The sequence below is a fragment of the Sinocyclocheilus grahami genome, unplaced genomic scaffold, assembly GCF_001515645.1.
Source record: "Sinocyclocheilus grahami isolate Dianchi unplaced genomic scaffold, SAMN03320097.WGS_v1.1 scaffold270.1, whole genome shotgun sequence".
NCBI lineage: Eukaryota > Metazoa > Chordata > Actinopteri > Cypriniformes > Cyprinidae > Sinocyclocheilus > Sinocyclocheilus grahami.
The window spans coordinates 1187937-1205548 of NW_015505449.1; the positions used below are offsets into that span (position 1 = coordinate 1187937).

The following is a 17612-nucleotide window of genomic DNA, read 5'->3' on the forward strand; positions in this document are numbered from 1 at the left end:
CATGAATGTATTTATATATAAGTATATACTATAAAATTAAAATACATTTATTTTAAATGTATAGCATATTTTTTAATAAGGCAAAAACATATGATAGATACGATAGGACAAAACAAATACAGTGTAGCACGAACTGTTTTTATACAGTCAACCCTCAACAGACCTTGGCAATTGAATCGCAATTGGCTATGATATTTTTTTGTTTACTCGCCAAACAGAAATACTATATATATATATATATATATATATATATATATAAGTTATGCCACATTATATATGTTTGTAAAATGGTACAGCTTTTTAAATATCTGAAAGTACACTCTTAATATCAGTCAGTCTAATATGACAATATGACAATCAAGTATTATTTAATAATAGAAGTTTAGTAATTAGAATTAAAACTTGGTAAACATGTATATTAGTCATTTAGTCATTTTAACTCATCGGACGATGTCTACAGTGAAACATTGTGATGGGCAATGACATTGGGGGGCGGGGCGGGGGGTGGGCGGGGTTAGGGGTGTGCCCGAAGCGTGAAACAAATAACGCCTTATGCAGAGACACTAAAAGGTTAGCCGCTTGCTAGCGGTAGCCTGTTGCATTACAGTACATGAAAGTTCACTTACCACATACACAGAGTACGGAGAAATGTCTGACAGGACGATGGCGAATGATTTGCAGATGCTGAGCACCAATGACAAACATTTAATCTTGTCAAATGTGTGCTGCTCCATAGTATAGAGTCCTTGTGATCACGAATCTCAAAAGTGAAAGTGCAAGTAAAGTGAGAGCGCGCAATCAAAAGCGGTTTCAATAGCGGCTCCCTGATGCCCGCAATTTATATACAGTCGCCTATACTTAGCCAACGATATAATTGCGAGAAAAAGTATTGAAATATTTTTTTATCCTCTATCTCGTAGGCTATTTATTCCCTTTAGGGTTTCCGTAGTACACTTAATTTTCTTTCCAAACACGGAACTGGGATGCGGCGGATTGCGGGAGAGGGGGTGGGGCGGGGGGGGATCACGATGTCAGCGTAACATCACACGATGGCATCGTCTATCGGCCCAACCTTGTTAATCAGGTTGAGTGCGTCGAACTGATTCGCTGAAATCAAAACAGGTACGATAATAGGTGAGCACCAGCAAATAAGATTGTAGTTTGCGCATTAGTTCCGCCCACTAGTGGAGAACCCAGAAGTTCTTAAAAGCTGAAGAATTCCAAAGGAACTCCATTATTTTGACAGGAAAATACAACAAAGAATATCGTTTACATGTAGCGCATCAATTCTGCATGTTATTTAAGACTCTCTTGCTCGCTCGCTCGCTCTCTCACTCACTTCGCGCGAGTGAGAGAAAGCGACGGCGAGTCGTGCACGTTCACACTAGAGTTTACGGTACGCCAAATACACAAACACAGGTGCGCTGCGCATCCATTGAGATGAACTGAAAAATATCACAGATCGCTTGACGGAGAGTGAAACTCTGAAGTGCTCCATCAGAGTGTTTGGCGAATGAAAATATATCTGTGCTAAACTTATACTCAGCCTCCAACTCACACACTGGCGAGTAAAATCTAAGAATTTATTAGCCATTGGCTAATATTAGACATCATTTAGTTGCCCAGAGTGAAGATTTAGTCGCCTATGAGAGTGATTTACTCGCAATGTAGAGGGTTGACGGACGGTCACTATTCTAGCAGATGACTGTTTAGAATGAAAAATTGTATACTATTTTTATTAAAAAAAAATTAAAAACAGCATGTGAAACAAAATGCATTATGCAAGAAACAATCACATACTGTAATACACACAGCAATTATTTTTTCCCTCTACATTGCAATGATAATTCAGGGACTTTTTAATCACTTTTTAATTTATTTATGCTCAAACATTTTGAACAGTTCAATTAAAGAAGCAGGTTTCTAAATAAGTGCAAACTCAGAAACATCACCTAATTATGTGCTTGCTTAATTTATCTTAGAAATATAATTTGTGCAATTTAACACTTTATTTTACAGCTAATCAAATAAAGCAGATACATTGCAGATTATACCAATTCATAACAACATGATAAATGGAAAGTAAAGTTGAGCAATATTCCACGTGGTGTGTTTTGTTGCATACTGCACATTTTGGGATTTGTAGTATGTAAATGCATACAGAGAAATGTGCATACTAATATGCATACATACTGCTGAAATAGTAAAAGTAGTATTCCATTCACTTACATACAACAGAGGATTTGCATTGCACTGGATGAATGAACTAATGGCAAAAGGACCAACTCAATATTTCTCCTGTCATCAGCTGTTGATTGCCATAATTTGATTTATAACGGTCAATAAAGCATCCTGTAGTCAAGGGCACAACTAATGCTAATGTAAACTAATAAATATGTTCCATCTGCTTTTAGATTCGAACCAATCCAAATCAGTTACCATCACGCAAGGAGATATTCTCAACACTTACACCACGACTATTGGTCAACAAGCTGGTGATCAATAGCATAAGCCGCCGTGTAGACTAGACATTCTGTGATTCATCAAGTGATACATCGCAATTATGATTTTCCAACAGCAAGACCTCACAGGTGTTACAGGCTTTCTGAGGATTTCTTTGCAGGCCGGTTGAGTCGGCATCAACCAGAAGTGATTGACACTAGGGCTGAACGATTAATTGCATTCGCGATAATATCGCGATATGAAAAAATTTGATTTTTCAAATCGCAGAGGCTGCGATTACACGGTCACGTGACACACGAGAATAAAGAGGTGTGTTCGACTTGAAGATCGATCGGTGTATGACATCAAAGTACGGCGAGCGAGAGAAAGCATAAGGAGACGTCCGCGCTCTCTTATAGCTCTCGCAGTACTCTGATGACACACACCCATCGGTCTAAGCAGCGCTGCTTCAAGTCGAGCGCGGGCCATCAGCAGAAAAAGAAAAGAAATAAAACAGTAAACAGCCCAAGGACGTAACTTAGAATGGGAGATGGATCGGTTTGTGAAAGCGAAGAGAAAAGCCATAGATGAAGTGGCACAGACCCAGGCAGGTGCTGGTCATTCAAAAGCTAAATGTAGAAAATATGACGAGGCATATCTTGCTCTCGGCTTCACTCGCCGTGTCTATACCAGATGCTACAGTTGTCGCGTCGCGCCGCTACAGCTCTACACTGGACGCGACAAAGCAACCGTTGCAAATCATTTGAACTTTGTGTCGGTACTTCATAAATAGAACAAGGCATCAGTTTAATGTTGGGTTTTGTCGCGCCACATCCAGTGTACACAGCGTCAATGATTATAATGGTTTCTACTGTATTTTGCCGCTCGCGTCCGGTGTAGACAGTGTTTAATGTCGTTGGTGAGGAGGAAAGCCTGTGTGTCCTATGCCTTATTGGACAGCAAGAAACCCACAAAAAAATAAATAAATAACAGAGAGAATAATAATCAACCCTCTACATTGCGAGTAAATCACTCGCATATGCGACTAAATCTTCGCTCTGGGTGACTAAATGATGTCTAATATTAGCCAATGGCTAATAAATTCTCAGATTTACTCGCCAGTGTGTGAGTTGGAGGCTAAGTATAAGTTTAGCTCAGATATATTTTCACTCGCCGAACACTCTCTGACTGAGCGCATCAGTTTCACTCTCCGTCAAGCGATCCGTGCTGTTTTTCAGTTCATCAGAATGGATGTGCAACGCACCTGTATTTAACGTATCGTAAACTCTAGTGTGAAGCGCACAACTCGCCGTCGCTTTGTTTCACACACACGCAGCGAGAGAGGGAGAGAGAGAATTGACGCACTACCTATGCGCGCTACATGTAAACGATATTCTTTGTTGTATTTTCCTGTCAAATTAACGGAGTTCCTTTGGAATTCTTCAGCTTTTAAGAACTGCCGGGTTTTCCTGTAGTGGGCGGAACTAATGCGCAAACGGCAATCTCATTGGCTGGCGCTCACCTATTATCGGCCCCGTTTTGATTTCAGCAAATCAGTTTGAGCGAACGCACACAACCTGATTAATATTCATGAATCCAGTAGCTCATTAATTCTTGGTGCGTTTTATATTGTTCTTATTAGTAGAATTCGTATCATTATTATCTAATCAGTATTTTTGTTAGTTTTTCCCCAATTTGAATTTTTTTTACAGAAACACTGAATGACCAAAAAAAAAAGCACCACCACCACCACCAGTCCGAAGTTCAGTTAAAATGACTAATATGCATTCATACATGGTTATTACATACAAAAGTTCTATCATTAAATAATATTGATTATCATATTATAATGCTTGACTGACTGATATTTCAGTGCACTTTCAGATATTTATAAAACTGTGCCATTTTACAAACAAAATGTGCCATTTTTATATTTCTGCAATCTACTTTAGTTTGTGTGATTTGTTACTGACTTTCATATTAATGTTTACACCAGGCTTATTTGTCAGTGCTTTATGTTGTCATAATTATTACATGCTTACAAGGTTGGAAGTTCAACAAATCAGTCAATATACTGTGATTGTAGTTGTTAAATAAAAATGTCATTCATATCAATTCATGCATCACCTAATTTCATCGTAACATATAGGCCTGGCCTACAGAAAAGAACATTTATGTTTAATCTATCTAATAGTGTGTTGGTCATACTATACAATGATTTATAGCTTGTCTTTGTTGAATAATACAGAACATAAAGAGCTTTAAAAATAATAATTGCATATTAAATCGCAATATTGGTAAAAAAAATAAAAATCGCAATTAGATTATTTTCCAAAATCATTCAGCCCTAATTGACACTGGTCGTTACTGGCTTTTGCAGTTAAAAAAGGGTAACTAGTGTTTGTCTGAGAGGGCAAGGTTATATCAGGTCTGGGAACAAGTCTATGATTTTCATTAGAAATCCAAGCTAGGAGTTTCTGGAAAATGCCAACATAAGTTTTCCATTACTTTAACTCAATTAAATGACTTGTCCAGCCAATTTTATTATACTTACAAATTTTTGTGCAGTTCTGAAAATCCTTTACCTAATTTGGTGTTCCTGATTGAAAATGACAGATCAATGAGACCCATGACCAATCAGTTCCAAAAAGAAATACAAAACTATGCTAATTTAAAGAAACAAGTTGATATAAATAATAAATCCAATATTTGGTAATAATACAACAAGAAATGTAAGCAATTATTTGTAGGTCGGTAATTTTTGACCAGGAACGCAACAAGTGTGTGGGGGGGGGGGATCCCCAAAAAAGTAGTAAAATTATCAAATTTTTGCTGGGATATAGTTATACCCTGCGTGAACAAACAAAGTCAGTAGGTTTTAATCCAATGTGAAAACATTAACTAGCATTTTAACTAGAGCCCGACCAATATATCGTTTTGCCGATATTATTGGCCGATATGAGCCTGTTGCCGATATATCATATCGGTAAATATGCCGCCGATATTAACATTTTTTTATAGAACATATAACGCAGATAAAATGCTTGAAATCGTGTAATTACTTTGGTGTTCCTGATTGAAAATGACAGATCAATGAGACCCATGACCAATCAGTTCCAAAAAGAAATACAAAACTATGCTAATTTAAAGAAACAAGTTGATATAAATAATAAATCCAATATTTGGTAATAATACAACAAGAAATGTAAGCAATTATTTGTAGGTCGGTAATTTTTGACCAGGAACGCAACAAGTGTAGGGTGGGGGGGGGGATCCCCAAAAAAGTAGTAAAATTATCAAATTTTTGCTGGGATATAGTTATACCCTGCGTGAACAAACAAAGTCAGTAGGTTTTAATCCAATGTGAAAACATTAACTAGCATTTTAACTAGAGCCCGACCGATATATCGTTTTGCCGATATTATTGGCCGGTATGAGCCTGTTGCCGATATATCAAATTTTTTTATAGAACATATAACTGCTGGGATATAGTTATACCCTGCGTGAACAAACAAAGTCAGTAGGTTTTAATCCAATGTGAAAACATTAAGTAGCATTTTAACTAGAGCCCGACCAATATATCGTTTTGCCGATATTATTGGCCGATATGAGCCTGTTGCCGATATATCATATCGGTAAATATGCCGCCGATATTAACATTTTTTTATAGAACATATAACGCAGATAAAATGCTTGAAATCGTGTAATTACTTAGTTTGTGTACTTTACTCCATTGTTTGCTACTGGCGACCTGGATGAAACGCTAACATTAACTAGCATTTTAACTAGAGCCCGACCAATATATCGTTTTGCCGATATTATTGGCCGATATGAGCCTGTTGCCGATATATCATATCGGTAAATATTTGCCGATATATCAAATTTTTTTATAGAACATATAACGCAGATAAAATGCTTGAAATCGTGTAATTACTTAGTTTGTCCAGCAGAGCGCGCTCCATTGTTTGCTACTGGCGACCTGGATGAAACGCTTTAAAGCTTAACTCTATGGAAAACCATTGAAACTTTGAATGGCAATCTCCGTAACGGCACGGCGAATCCGCACCAAATTAGGGGGATCCCTTCAGCTCGAGGAACCCTCTCGAACGCGAATCGAGTGTACGTCTAGAGGCCCGCTTTCGAATGAGACCACCCCCGCGTCGGTGGTTAATTTCGCGTTCGAGAGGGCTCCTCGAGCTGAAGGGATCCCCCGAATTTGGTGGAGATCCACCGGCGCGTTCACGAGATAGTGACACCAGTCAACACTTTCGCTTCAGTAAGGAGGTCTCTTGTTCAGGCAGCAGCATTCAAGCGTTGTCTTATTCGACCGCAAGTGCCCTGCGAAGTGGACTTCACATGAAATTCCGCCATGATTCCAGTTCCAAGGGAACATACATGTTACATTCAAAGGGCATTAAAGTGCGCGAGACGTGAATTTATATTGTATTTCTTTACAGAGGTATATTATGTCACATTTCACACTCAAGTTTCGTCTGTGTGTGAAGACAGTAGCGCAAATCCGTGAATGACTGTTCCGAAGTGAAATTAACTTCAAAGGAATAAAGTTGAATGGAATTGAATTGAATTAAAGTTGAATAAACTTCAACTTTACTGTTCAGTGCACAAAAATTACTCATTTTTGATAAAGTTTATTGTTAAATTGTTAAATGCCCTGCCTCCATTACGTATCTTTGTCACGTCATTATAAGTGTTTGATCACCACATTTGAGTGATCATTGCAAAAGATTTGTTTATGTATATACTGTATTCTATATATAGTACCAGTCAAATGTTTGGACCCTCGAATGGGAAAGTGTCCAAACTTTTGACTGGTACTGTACTATAATATACACAAAGGATATTGGCCTTTTTTTACTCCCTAATATCGGTATCAGCCCAGAAAAACCCATATCGGTCGGGCTCTAATTTTAAGTAAAATAAGATCCTCTGATGGTCAAATGACAGGAGGGCTAAGATTTGATGTTGAATAAGGTGGACATTATTTACAGTGTAAATGACTCCATCATATTTAGTTTTTAAAAAAATCACCGGTTTGCTGGTCCAGAGCCAGGGCTGCTCCTTACCGCAAGTAAAGAGGATTAGCTGGATAATACTATTAACACAGATTATTTACACCCTCAACAGTAAAAGATGAAGATCTACACTAATGTCCTGCAATAAACATTATGCACAGAGGTCCTGTCTGAATTACAATGCTTCTGGCCTACAATCCAACTAACACAATATTGTCAACCCTTCACTGAAATCCTATCTCCAACCAGGCCACTCTATATGGAATACATAGCGATATTATTTCAGAAAAGCATCCATCGATTTTCTCCGTGCAACTATTTCATATCAATATATCATCAGCTTTCACATAACCCAGGCTCTCACTCGCACCCACATACCAAAAAGGCAAACTCTAGCACTCCTGTCGACCAATCCACCCCCTCGAAAGTGTGTCCACTCATCCAGAAATTTCTCCATCTCCATTTCTCAACGGTAAAATGAACACAGAGTTCCAGAAAATCTCACCAGTTCACAGCCTCACCAAATCTAAGACTCACAATCATCTCATCTTATATGAAACCACTATTTATAACACAATACATCAATCATCTCCACAATAAACTTTGAACATAAATGTTCTTATTCACATTTATAGTGTTTCAGCATTGAATCATGGTCATATAACTGAGAAATACTAGCATAGCTTCTTCAGAAATACAGAAATAGATCGACACGTGCTGCAAAACCTATAGAAACTGTATGATAAGAATAAGGATTCTGTAATATCCTGCAATTCTAGAAGTGATGTGACTGTAACAGCAAGGGGCTCGATTTGCATTTAGATAACCTGTGACTGAAAAAGCTCATCTAATCTGAACTCTCACCCCGACCGTTAATATGAGAGTCAAGAGGTCAGGTCTGTAGTAAAAATTGGGAGTCAGAGTCAATGTATCCAACATAATGAAGTTTATGAAGCTAAAAGCCCATTTTATTGGAGACGAGCGACTGATGCTGACAAATTGAAGAGCTGCTCATCATGAAACAGTCACATCTGAATTAAGATCTGCTGTGAAAATCACATCTGACTGGCATGACAATATTAATACAAATCTTTGATGTGCATACACATATACTCATAATTGAGCAGTCGTTCTGGAAGCTCATGGTTATGCATGATTTCTGCTCTTCAAATAATCTAACTAAACATTGCCTGTAATCCAAGACTATTTCAAAGCAAATCAGACAACATAAAGACCATTTACATGAAACCAATTCCAAATACTAGTGTCCCAGCTCATTTTAACTGTGCCAGTTTATCATTAAACTGCAGCATGCATTGCACTTTAGGATTTTTAGTGCATATTTAGTGATCAGAATCTTTTTGGTGGTTCACGGCCATCAAGTGGCCCCTTAATCATTCAAAATGTAGATAAATTATAACCAGTCCTCACATTGCACTCATTTGTGATGGCTGTCATACGTTGCCTTGTCTGCATGCACCATCAGCTTTTATCTTCAAAACCATTAATATGGTATCCAATAGGTCGGTTAAACTTGAGATCCAGAGTCAATGTCTTTGACATAATTGATTGAAAAACTCACTTTACCCAAATGAACGACTGATGCACAAATAGTGGGGTGAGAGGAACCTCGGAAAGCATTTTCCAGAAGAGCTTCTAATGAAGCAATCAAATCTGCATTAAGATCCACTGTGAAAATTACATCTGACTGGCATGTCAATATTAATGCAAAGAGCCACAAATCTTAAGATTTAATTTACAATGATGCGTTTTGGAAGCTCGTGGTTATGTAAAATCTCGGCGCTTCATTCCCAAACAATCCAACTAAAGAGCGTGTAAACATCAGCTGTATTATTTATGTATTTCAAAGCAAATCAAACCTATTTTGTGAAACTGGTGACTCAAGTGAACAACAAATGCCACATTCAAATATTGCAATGTTAGTGATCACAAGTCATGTCGGAGGTCCCCGGCTATAAGTAGCCCCTAATTATTATGATTAGGGATATACACTCATTTATGTCGCCTAGTTTTCACGCACCATCTGCTTCTGCCTTACACTGACAGACAATACAATGTTTCATTGTGGGGTCTTTTAATCTGGCCTTGCGCTTACCTTCAATAGAGATCACATGCTCGCGGATCTGGTTCTGGAGGGCCAGGTCATCGATGCGCTCGATCAGGTCGTATATTGCATAAATGTTCGGGTGGACGGACTCGAACCGATGGATCTCGGCTCTGATGGCTGCGGAGTTGGACAAAACAAACTGGGAGCCCGACGCGCCGGACTGCGCTGCAGGGCCCGATACGGTTCCCGAGCCAAACTGACCCGCCCCGGAGCTCCCAGACGATCCGGATCCGAACTGAGGCGGAATCTGCTGAGGAACTGGCACCGGTGCGGGTACCGTGCCCGGGGTGGGCATGGCGGGCTGGGACTGCTGAGAGATACCGGACACTGACACCGAGACCGGGACGCTCGACTGGTAATTCATCGCTGTGGATCTGGGAACCGCTCACGGGAATAATAGAAACGCCGCGTTTGGAATGATTTGGAGAGCGCGCCAGGAATCCGTACTGCACACTCTAATCTGATTAAGAATGAGAAGAGCAACTATATATGACGCATCAATGGGTTTCCAACAATCCGCGCGCCTTGCTCATAATACCAAAACTTCAATCAGCATCATTGTTCCCAGCGACGAGCTCGCTCTTTTGCGCGTGTCCTGTCCTTTTTTGACAATGAATGTCTTTCAGATGGACACACCTTTGTTTTGGGCGATCTTCTGGACCGAATCTCCCTCGGTTTTGCTTCCCAGCCTGAAGCGAACACAATGAGGCCGGTTATCGCAATGCGCCCGAGTCCATTGACTGACTGAATGCGACGGTTCTACTCTAAACTCATAAACACGTTTGAATCCTCTTTTGGTCCAAGAAGTCCCTCCCCGGCCCCCACCTCCATCCACTTAGATGTGGAAAGTCCGAATCTTTTAGCGAGTCGGTTCATTTAGTGAACCTGTTCGAAGAGTCGAATGACCGATTATTTTTAGTTATCGCTCAAAAGTGTCCCACGCTGCATTTTACATTCAATTTGTACAATACAATGGCTGATAATACACCTTAAGGTGCTGTCACTTTAGCGATACTTCGCACTCAAAGATGTCCATTGTCTTTTCTGAGGAGCCTATGAAGCACAGCTCACACAGAAGTCGCTTTCAAACCAAGCAGATTTCTATTTTCCAGTGTGAACATGAGAAAAATCTGCGTGGATTTCGCGAATGCGCAAATTCATTGAAATGACTGGATTTCACCTCGGTGAACGTGACTGCACATTTAGTCAATGTAAACGGTGATATTTAATTTGATTCTAATGAAAATTAAGGTCTGGGGATAGATGTACGGTCCATTTAAGCACATATTATTTTTTAGAAATGAAAACAAGCCTGTTTAATCGTTTGTAGCCTACTGTTGTTTCTATGTCTATATATCAGACTCCCACTGTTGTTTTGATTCTCACAGCTTTCATTTCAAATGTTTTGTTCATTTTAGCAACATCATTAGCTATATTGTTCCCTATATTATTAGTAAGTTAGCTTTACTTATGAAATATAGTATAGCGTATATTAATGTTCCTATCTCCCAGTGCTATTTAAGTCCTGTACAGTGATTTACAAAAGCTTTGTGAGTCGTTTAAACCAAATCATTACAAAGAGTCGGTTCAGAAAAACGATTCGGACATCACTACCAGCCTCTGCGACGTCACACATCACGTAACTCTGCTTGAAATGGGGGGAGTGAAATTCGATTGGATGTTTAGGTGGTGTTGTGTTGGTATTGATGCTTCACTATTATGTAACCAGATATTTTTCTTGACAGTTTAATGCTTATAATTGTTCAGTCCTTCACAGATACACACAACAAGTAGAATCAGTGACTGCTGTTTCTGATCGAGGGTTACAGCCTTAGCAACATTAAAAGACCATAATTTACAGTAGCTATAATAGACATTACATCACAGGCTTGACAGAGTTATTGTTGGGTTTAATTCTCTAGCATTTATTCTGACAAATCTAATCCTTGCTTTGAAGTAGGCTACAGTGATGTTACCTTGCTATCAGATAAATACCATGGTAGGCTATTGAATGTTTACTATTCATTTATCATGGTATTTTCATTGTATATTAATGATAGAATCCAGGTGCGTCTCGATAAATTAGAATGTTGTGGAAAAGTTCATTTATTTCAGTAATTCAACTCAAATTGTTGGTGTGCTTGACTGGCCAGCAAACTCACCAGACCTGAACCCTTATGAAGTATTCTAATTTGTTGAGATAGTGAATTTTTGTTAAGTGGTTTTAGATAGTGGTTTTTGTTAAATGTGAGCCAAAATCATCACAATTAAATGAACCAAAGACTTAAACTACTTCAGTCTGTGTGCATTGAATTTATTTAATATACGAGTTTCACAATTTGAGTTGAATTACTGAAATAAATGAACTTTTCCACGACATTCTAATTTATTGAGATGCACTATGGTTCTGCCATACTATGTGTTCAAATAACATAGTTTAGTATGTCCAAAAAGCATGATGCCATATTTTTAATAGGAGAATCCTAAGGATAAAATTATTTTTAACCTGCATTTGTGGTGTTAAAACTTTCACAGCGTTAAACAACCATTGGATAGTTAAATAACCAAGATGTTGCAGTTTAACCACCTAATACTGTCAGTATCGATTATTTCTTCCTGGGCTTTGGGTAGATCGCTTCACACACTGTTTTGTCCTATTGAGTCACTTGTTAGGTTTCATTTTGTAATGTGATTATAATCGACACAATCTCTGCATCTCAGTTCCACAGGGTTTGTGATGTAATCTGCTTCATGTTGACATTTTCCTTCACTTATTTCATAGCAAGAAAGACATGCTCTGTGACTTATACAGCTGAAATCTGCACACATAACAATATGACAAATTTGCAATATTGATGACAATAAACATTTACCTCAAGATTGATACCTAAACCACAATAAAAAAACTAATCACAATAGTATTTTTAGTAACAATTCACACAGAGAAGGATTAATAGAGAAGTGTTTTTTTTTTTTTTTTTTACATTTTCTCACACTGTTTGTGGTATAAAGTTCTTCAAAATGTATTTATTTATTTATACTTAAGTCAGAGAGTACATAGCAATATAACAGAGAACATAGCAACATAAGATTCATATGTTTATACACATTAGTTTAATACAGACTGATAATTTAGACTGGATAGTTGAACATTAAAATTTAGGATAAAAAAATTATATGATTTTTTTCCCCCCAGAATTTGATTGATTTTTATTATTTTGTGTCTAATCTGCAATATTCACAAACATCTCTGTATGTAAGTTGTCTGAGACGTCTGAATTTGAGAGATTTGCTGTGGGCTTTATTCATATTCCATTTTACCATGAACCCTTACTTTGATCTTTTGAGAAATCTTGCAGAATTAAATTATTCTCACTTGAAACTAGTGAGAATAAAATTCACCGAACTTTATTAATTAAGATAATGGAGATTCAGTGCAGATGAATCTAAGAGGAGACCCACTTTAGATAAAAAACTGCTTATCACTTTCGGCGTTTTAACATCCACTAAAAAATGCTGATATTGCACTGATCATGCAAGACGTTATGTAACACACATGAGATTCAGGCAATAAAGCACTGAACATTTTTCAGCCTTATTTGAACTCAAATATCTGAGTCATTTTTTTTTACATCATCTTTGAGCTTCATAAGCTCCAGAATGAAGCTATTGAAATGAAGCAATTCATCAAAAGACCTAAACTCCCTGCTGACTGTCATTAAAGGGTCACCCAGGAAATAAGTTATAGCCAGTAGCCCTTATTAATAGTTACTTGGTTAATCCAGAGGGAAAGATTATGGTAATTTTCAAACGATTTTGTATTCAAGTGTACCGGTTACGAAATATATTTGGGATTAATCTCATTAGATGCAACTGAGGGAGGGGGCATGAGATTCGTCAAGCTAGAATGGTGCAATCCAGTGGAGACATCTGTCCAGACTCCAGAGATTGATTGGCAAGCTTCACTGGGAGCAAGTGACTCAGTTAAGAGCGATTCGAAGTAGTGTGTCTCCATCTGTTGGTTAAATGTGGAACTGTAAGCCACACCTCTGTCATAAAGAAAAACTACTAAAGATATGCACTTGACCCAGAACGTTATTGATGCTCTCTACTCCCCATAGATACAATTATAATATGTTTTTCTTGAAATAACTGACTCACCACATTCCAAGCATCTTGTCAGATTGTTATTACTTTCGTCTTCAGGTTGTGCTCCCCACATCTTTGTTAGTTTAAGGAAAGAGCTTTGCCTTGTTTGTTGACATTACATGACATGTGACATGTGGCCAAGTATGGTGACCCATACTCAGAATTAGTGCTCTGCATTTAACCCATCCAAAGTGCACACACACACAGCAGTGAACACACACACACCGTGAACACACACCCGGAGCAGTGGGCAGCCATTTATGCTGCGGCGCCCGTGGAGCATTTGGGGGTTCGGTGCCTTGCTCAAGGGCACCTCAGTCGTGGTATTGAAGGTGGAAGAGAGCGCTGTACATTCACTCCCCCCACCTACAATCCCTGCCGGTACGAGACTCGAACCCACAACCTTTGGGTTATGAGTCCGACTCTCTAACCATTAGGCCACGACTTCCCAGACTTACTAGAAAATGTATGAAAAAATATATATGTGTGTGTTCAGTATTATCTTTCATACTTGTATTATTTGTCTGTAAAAAAAAAAAACTTTAGTGAAAACAAATGTAGCATCTTAATGCAACAGTATTGCTTTTGAAATCAGCTCAGCACTCTGTGTCAGTTTATTAGGGTTCACTATATCTATTTTGCAATGAGACATCAACCTCCAAATAACATTTAGATCTTGATAACACAATATAGAAGTTCTGTGCAAATATCAAAACTCCCATATTTGTACCACACACTATAAGGAATTTATGGCTGAATTTTGTCTTGAATTATTTATTTTTCAAAGTTCAATTGTGTAAGACAACTCATCTATCTATCTATCTATCTATCTATCTATCTATCTATCTATCTATCTATCTATCTATCTATCTATCTTGTCTGTCTGTCTGTCTGTTGTCCGTCAGTCTGTCTGTCTGTTGTTCGTCAGTCTGTCTGACTGTCTGTCTGTCTGTCTGTTGTCCGTCAGTCTGTCTGTCTGTTGTTCGTCAGTCTGTCTGACTGTCTGTCTGTCTGTCTGTTGTCCGTCAGTCTGTCTGTCTGTCTGTCTGTTGTCCGTCAGTCTGTCAGTCTGTCTGTTGTCTGTCTGTTGTCCATCTGTCTGTCTGTCTGTCTGTTGTCCGTCAGTCAGTCTGTCTGTCTGTCTGTTGTCCGTCTGTCTGTCTGTCTGTCTGTTGTCCGTCAGTCAGTCTGTCTGTCTGTCTGTTGTCCGTCAGTATGTCTGTCTGTCTGTCTGTCTGTTGTCCGTCTGTCTGTCTGTCTGCCTGTCTGTTGTCCGTCAGTCTGTCTGTCTGTCTGTCTGTCTGTCATATTTGAAAAATGCTTATTTTTTAGTTTTTTTGGTCCATACAATGATATGTACAGTGGGGTTCGGTGTTGTTTTAACAGAATTGTCATTTCCCTTTTCTTTTTTCTTGTTATTATAAATGTACTGAAAAATTTATGAATATAGTTTTCATTTGCATCTGCCATTCATTCATCAATTTGTATATTTGTTACAGTAACTGCTTGTTTTATATCAAACAGTGTCTTGAGGACATACAAGTAGGAATTTCACTGTACAGTCTGTTTGTCTGTGCACCTGACGATGCAGAACTTGACGTGACTTGACTTGAAATAGTTGTGTACTGTAACTGAATTTCAGCCCCTCAGACCTTCAAGGCATTTGTTATATTTCAAGTACTTTGCATACTGTTACACTAAACCGCACTAGCTTATAAAGTCTCTAGTGAAGAAACACGAACAGGTTGTTACATGTGTAACAGTGCAGTACAGATGGCATTTTTATTGAAACAGAAACAGTTGCTGATAACACTTTCATTTGCATCACAATAAAGGTGTTTGCAACATGGGAGTAGTAAGCACATCAGGAAACATATTCCAGAAAATAGTTGACATTATACTGAATGTTCACATTCTTGGTGTGTAGAATACAAAGCAATGGCTAACGGGTCCTCATCACTTTCAAAATGGCTTCTGTCCTATTTTAACCAAGAAGCCCCCTAAAGCACAAGGCAGACAGATTTGTCATGAATATAATATAATGTAATCCCAAGCAGGCTTCAGTTTTCATGGAGTAAAAGACCTAAAGGCCAAAAAATGCTTATTAAATATTTCTAGATTTAATCATATTCAGCCTCATGTCTTTCTGACAAGTTAAACAGTCAGTCTAAAATGAAAAATAAGTGATTTTTTATTTGATTTATTTGTTTCTTTGTGTTTTTGTTGTGAAGATTAAGATTTAAAAATAGATGTCTGAAATAATATGCTTATTGAATATTTCTATACACAAGAGTTACAAATTCTGACAATGGACTTTCTTATTTTTTTAATTTTCGTCTTTGTGCCTATATTTATTTTTCCTTTTCTACATCACAATGACATTGTAATGTGTGTGTGTTTTTTGGTCAGACCACTAGTAAAAGTGTAACTGGGAATTCTATCAAGTCTCTTTCAATCAATATCCCACATACAGTAATGTGTAAATTTGTACTTTTGAAATGGATATATGGCATACATAAGCATATGGCATACTGTTCAATACAGTAACTGTCATCCAAAATGTTGCCATAGTTTGCTTTAAGTAATACTACAGTTTTTCTCAGTCGCTTTGGAGCATTTCTCAAATCATCCTTAATATTTGCAAAAAAGTATGTGTTTTTCTCAAAATAATTCGTACAAACAGCACCACACAATTGATTATCTGCAAAAGCCTGTAACTTACTCAAAATCTTTAGTTCATCTCTCAAAATTAAGTATTAAAAAAATAAGAAAGTCCATTGTCAGAATTTGTAACTCTTGTGTTGTCCTCTGTCTATACAGTATATGCTTTCCAACTGAAGATTCATGAGATGCACCTTCGAGGTATTTCAGAGAAATGGTTTATCATTGGTTGATCTACATTCTCTTCATTAGTGAAAGTCAAGATTCACTTGCACAATTCATGCCAAATTTACAAAAAGTCTAATAATAATGTGTAAAAAATGGGCTTGACAGTTTATGACAAAAAGATGAACCATTTTGCATTTAATGACTTATACGATGAACTAAAGACTAGATGTTTTGAGGGGTAAGACTATTGCACAGATATCTATATAATACATTTTGAGCAACATTACATTAGCAACTGATAATGTAGCAAACCGCAGATAAATGTACATAATCAATTGCATGAATGTACCAAAGCAATCGCAACTTGTTCAAAAGAATGAGAAACTGCTTTTATGATGTGTACAAATGACTAGATGATGTGGAGGTTGACCAAGTAGATTTGAGAATTTCATTTCTGATTTGAGAAATGCACCAAAGCGACTGAGAAAAACTGTATCAAAGTGCAGTGTTATATTGACAACATGACTAAGCATTTTGACTATCTTGTTTGTGAACAGTGGCACAAGTACTTTTCATTCTGATGGCACTGATATGTTCATTGACAAATACTTAATTTTGAGAGATGAACTAAAGATTTTGAGTAAGTTACAGGCTTTTGCAGATAATCCATTGTGAGGTGCTGTTTGTACGAATTGATTTGAGAAATGCACATACTTTTTTGCAAATATTAAGGATGATTTGAGAAATGCTCCAAAGCGACTGAGAAAAACTAATAATATTGAAGCATATCGTAATTTCTAATTTATATTTTGTTTTACATTTTTTGTTTAATTTGTTTCACTGAAATGTACAATAAGTGAATTCATTTAAAAATAATTTTCCAAAAAATGTAATTATAATTTAATACATTTTATTATAGTTTAGATTGAGGTAGATATTATACTATATAAATACAAAATATTTTTTTTTAACCATTCATTCATAAGAACAATGCACAATAATATTGGTGTGATATATAGGTTATATAAAAG

At 37.4% G+C, this 17612-nt stretch overlaps 1 protein-coding gene across 2 annotated transcripts in view; it reads right to left on the reverse strand.

Annotated features, from left to right (window-relative positions):
* LOC107599671 (arf-GAP with GTPase, ANK repeat and PH domain-containing protein 3-like) overlaps positions 1-10555 on the reverse strand; it is a 77806-nt gene extending 67251 nt beyond the window's left edge. The window contains exon 1 of one of the 2 annotated variants that reach the window (XM_016291327.1): positions 9592-10554. In XM_016291327.1, the coding sequence (XP_016146813.1) occupies positions 9592-9967 (376 nt within the window). In that variant the 5' untranslated portion in view covers positions 9968-10554. Of the gene's footprint in view, positions 1-9591 lie in introns of both variants that reach the window. The other variant, XM_016291326.1, reaches the window with a different exon arrangement.
* Positions 10556-17612: the final 7057 nt, after the last annotated feature.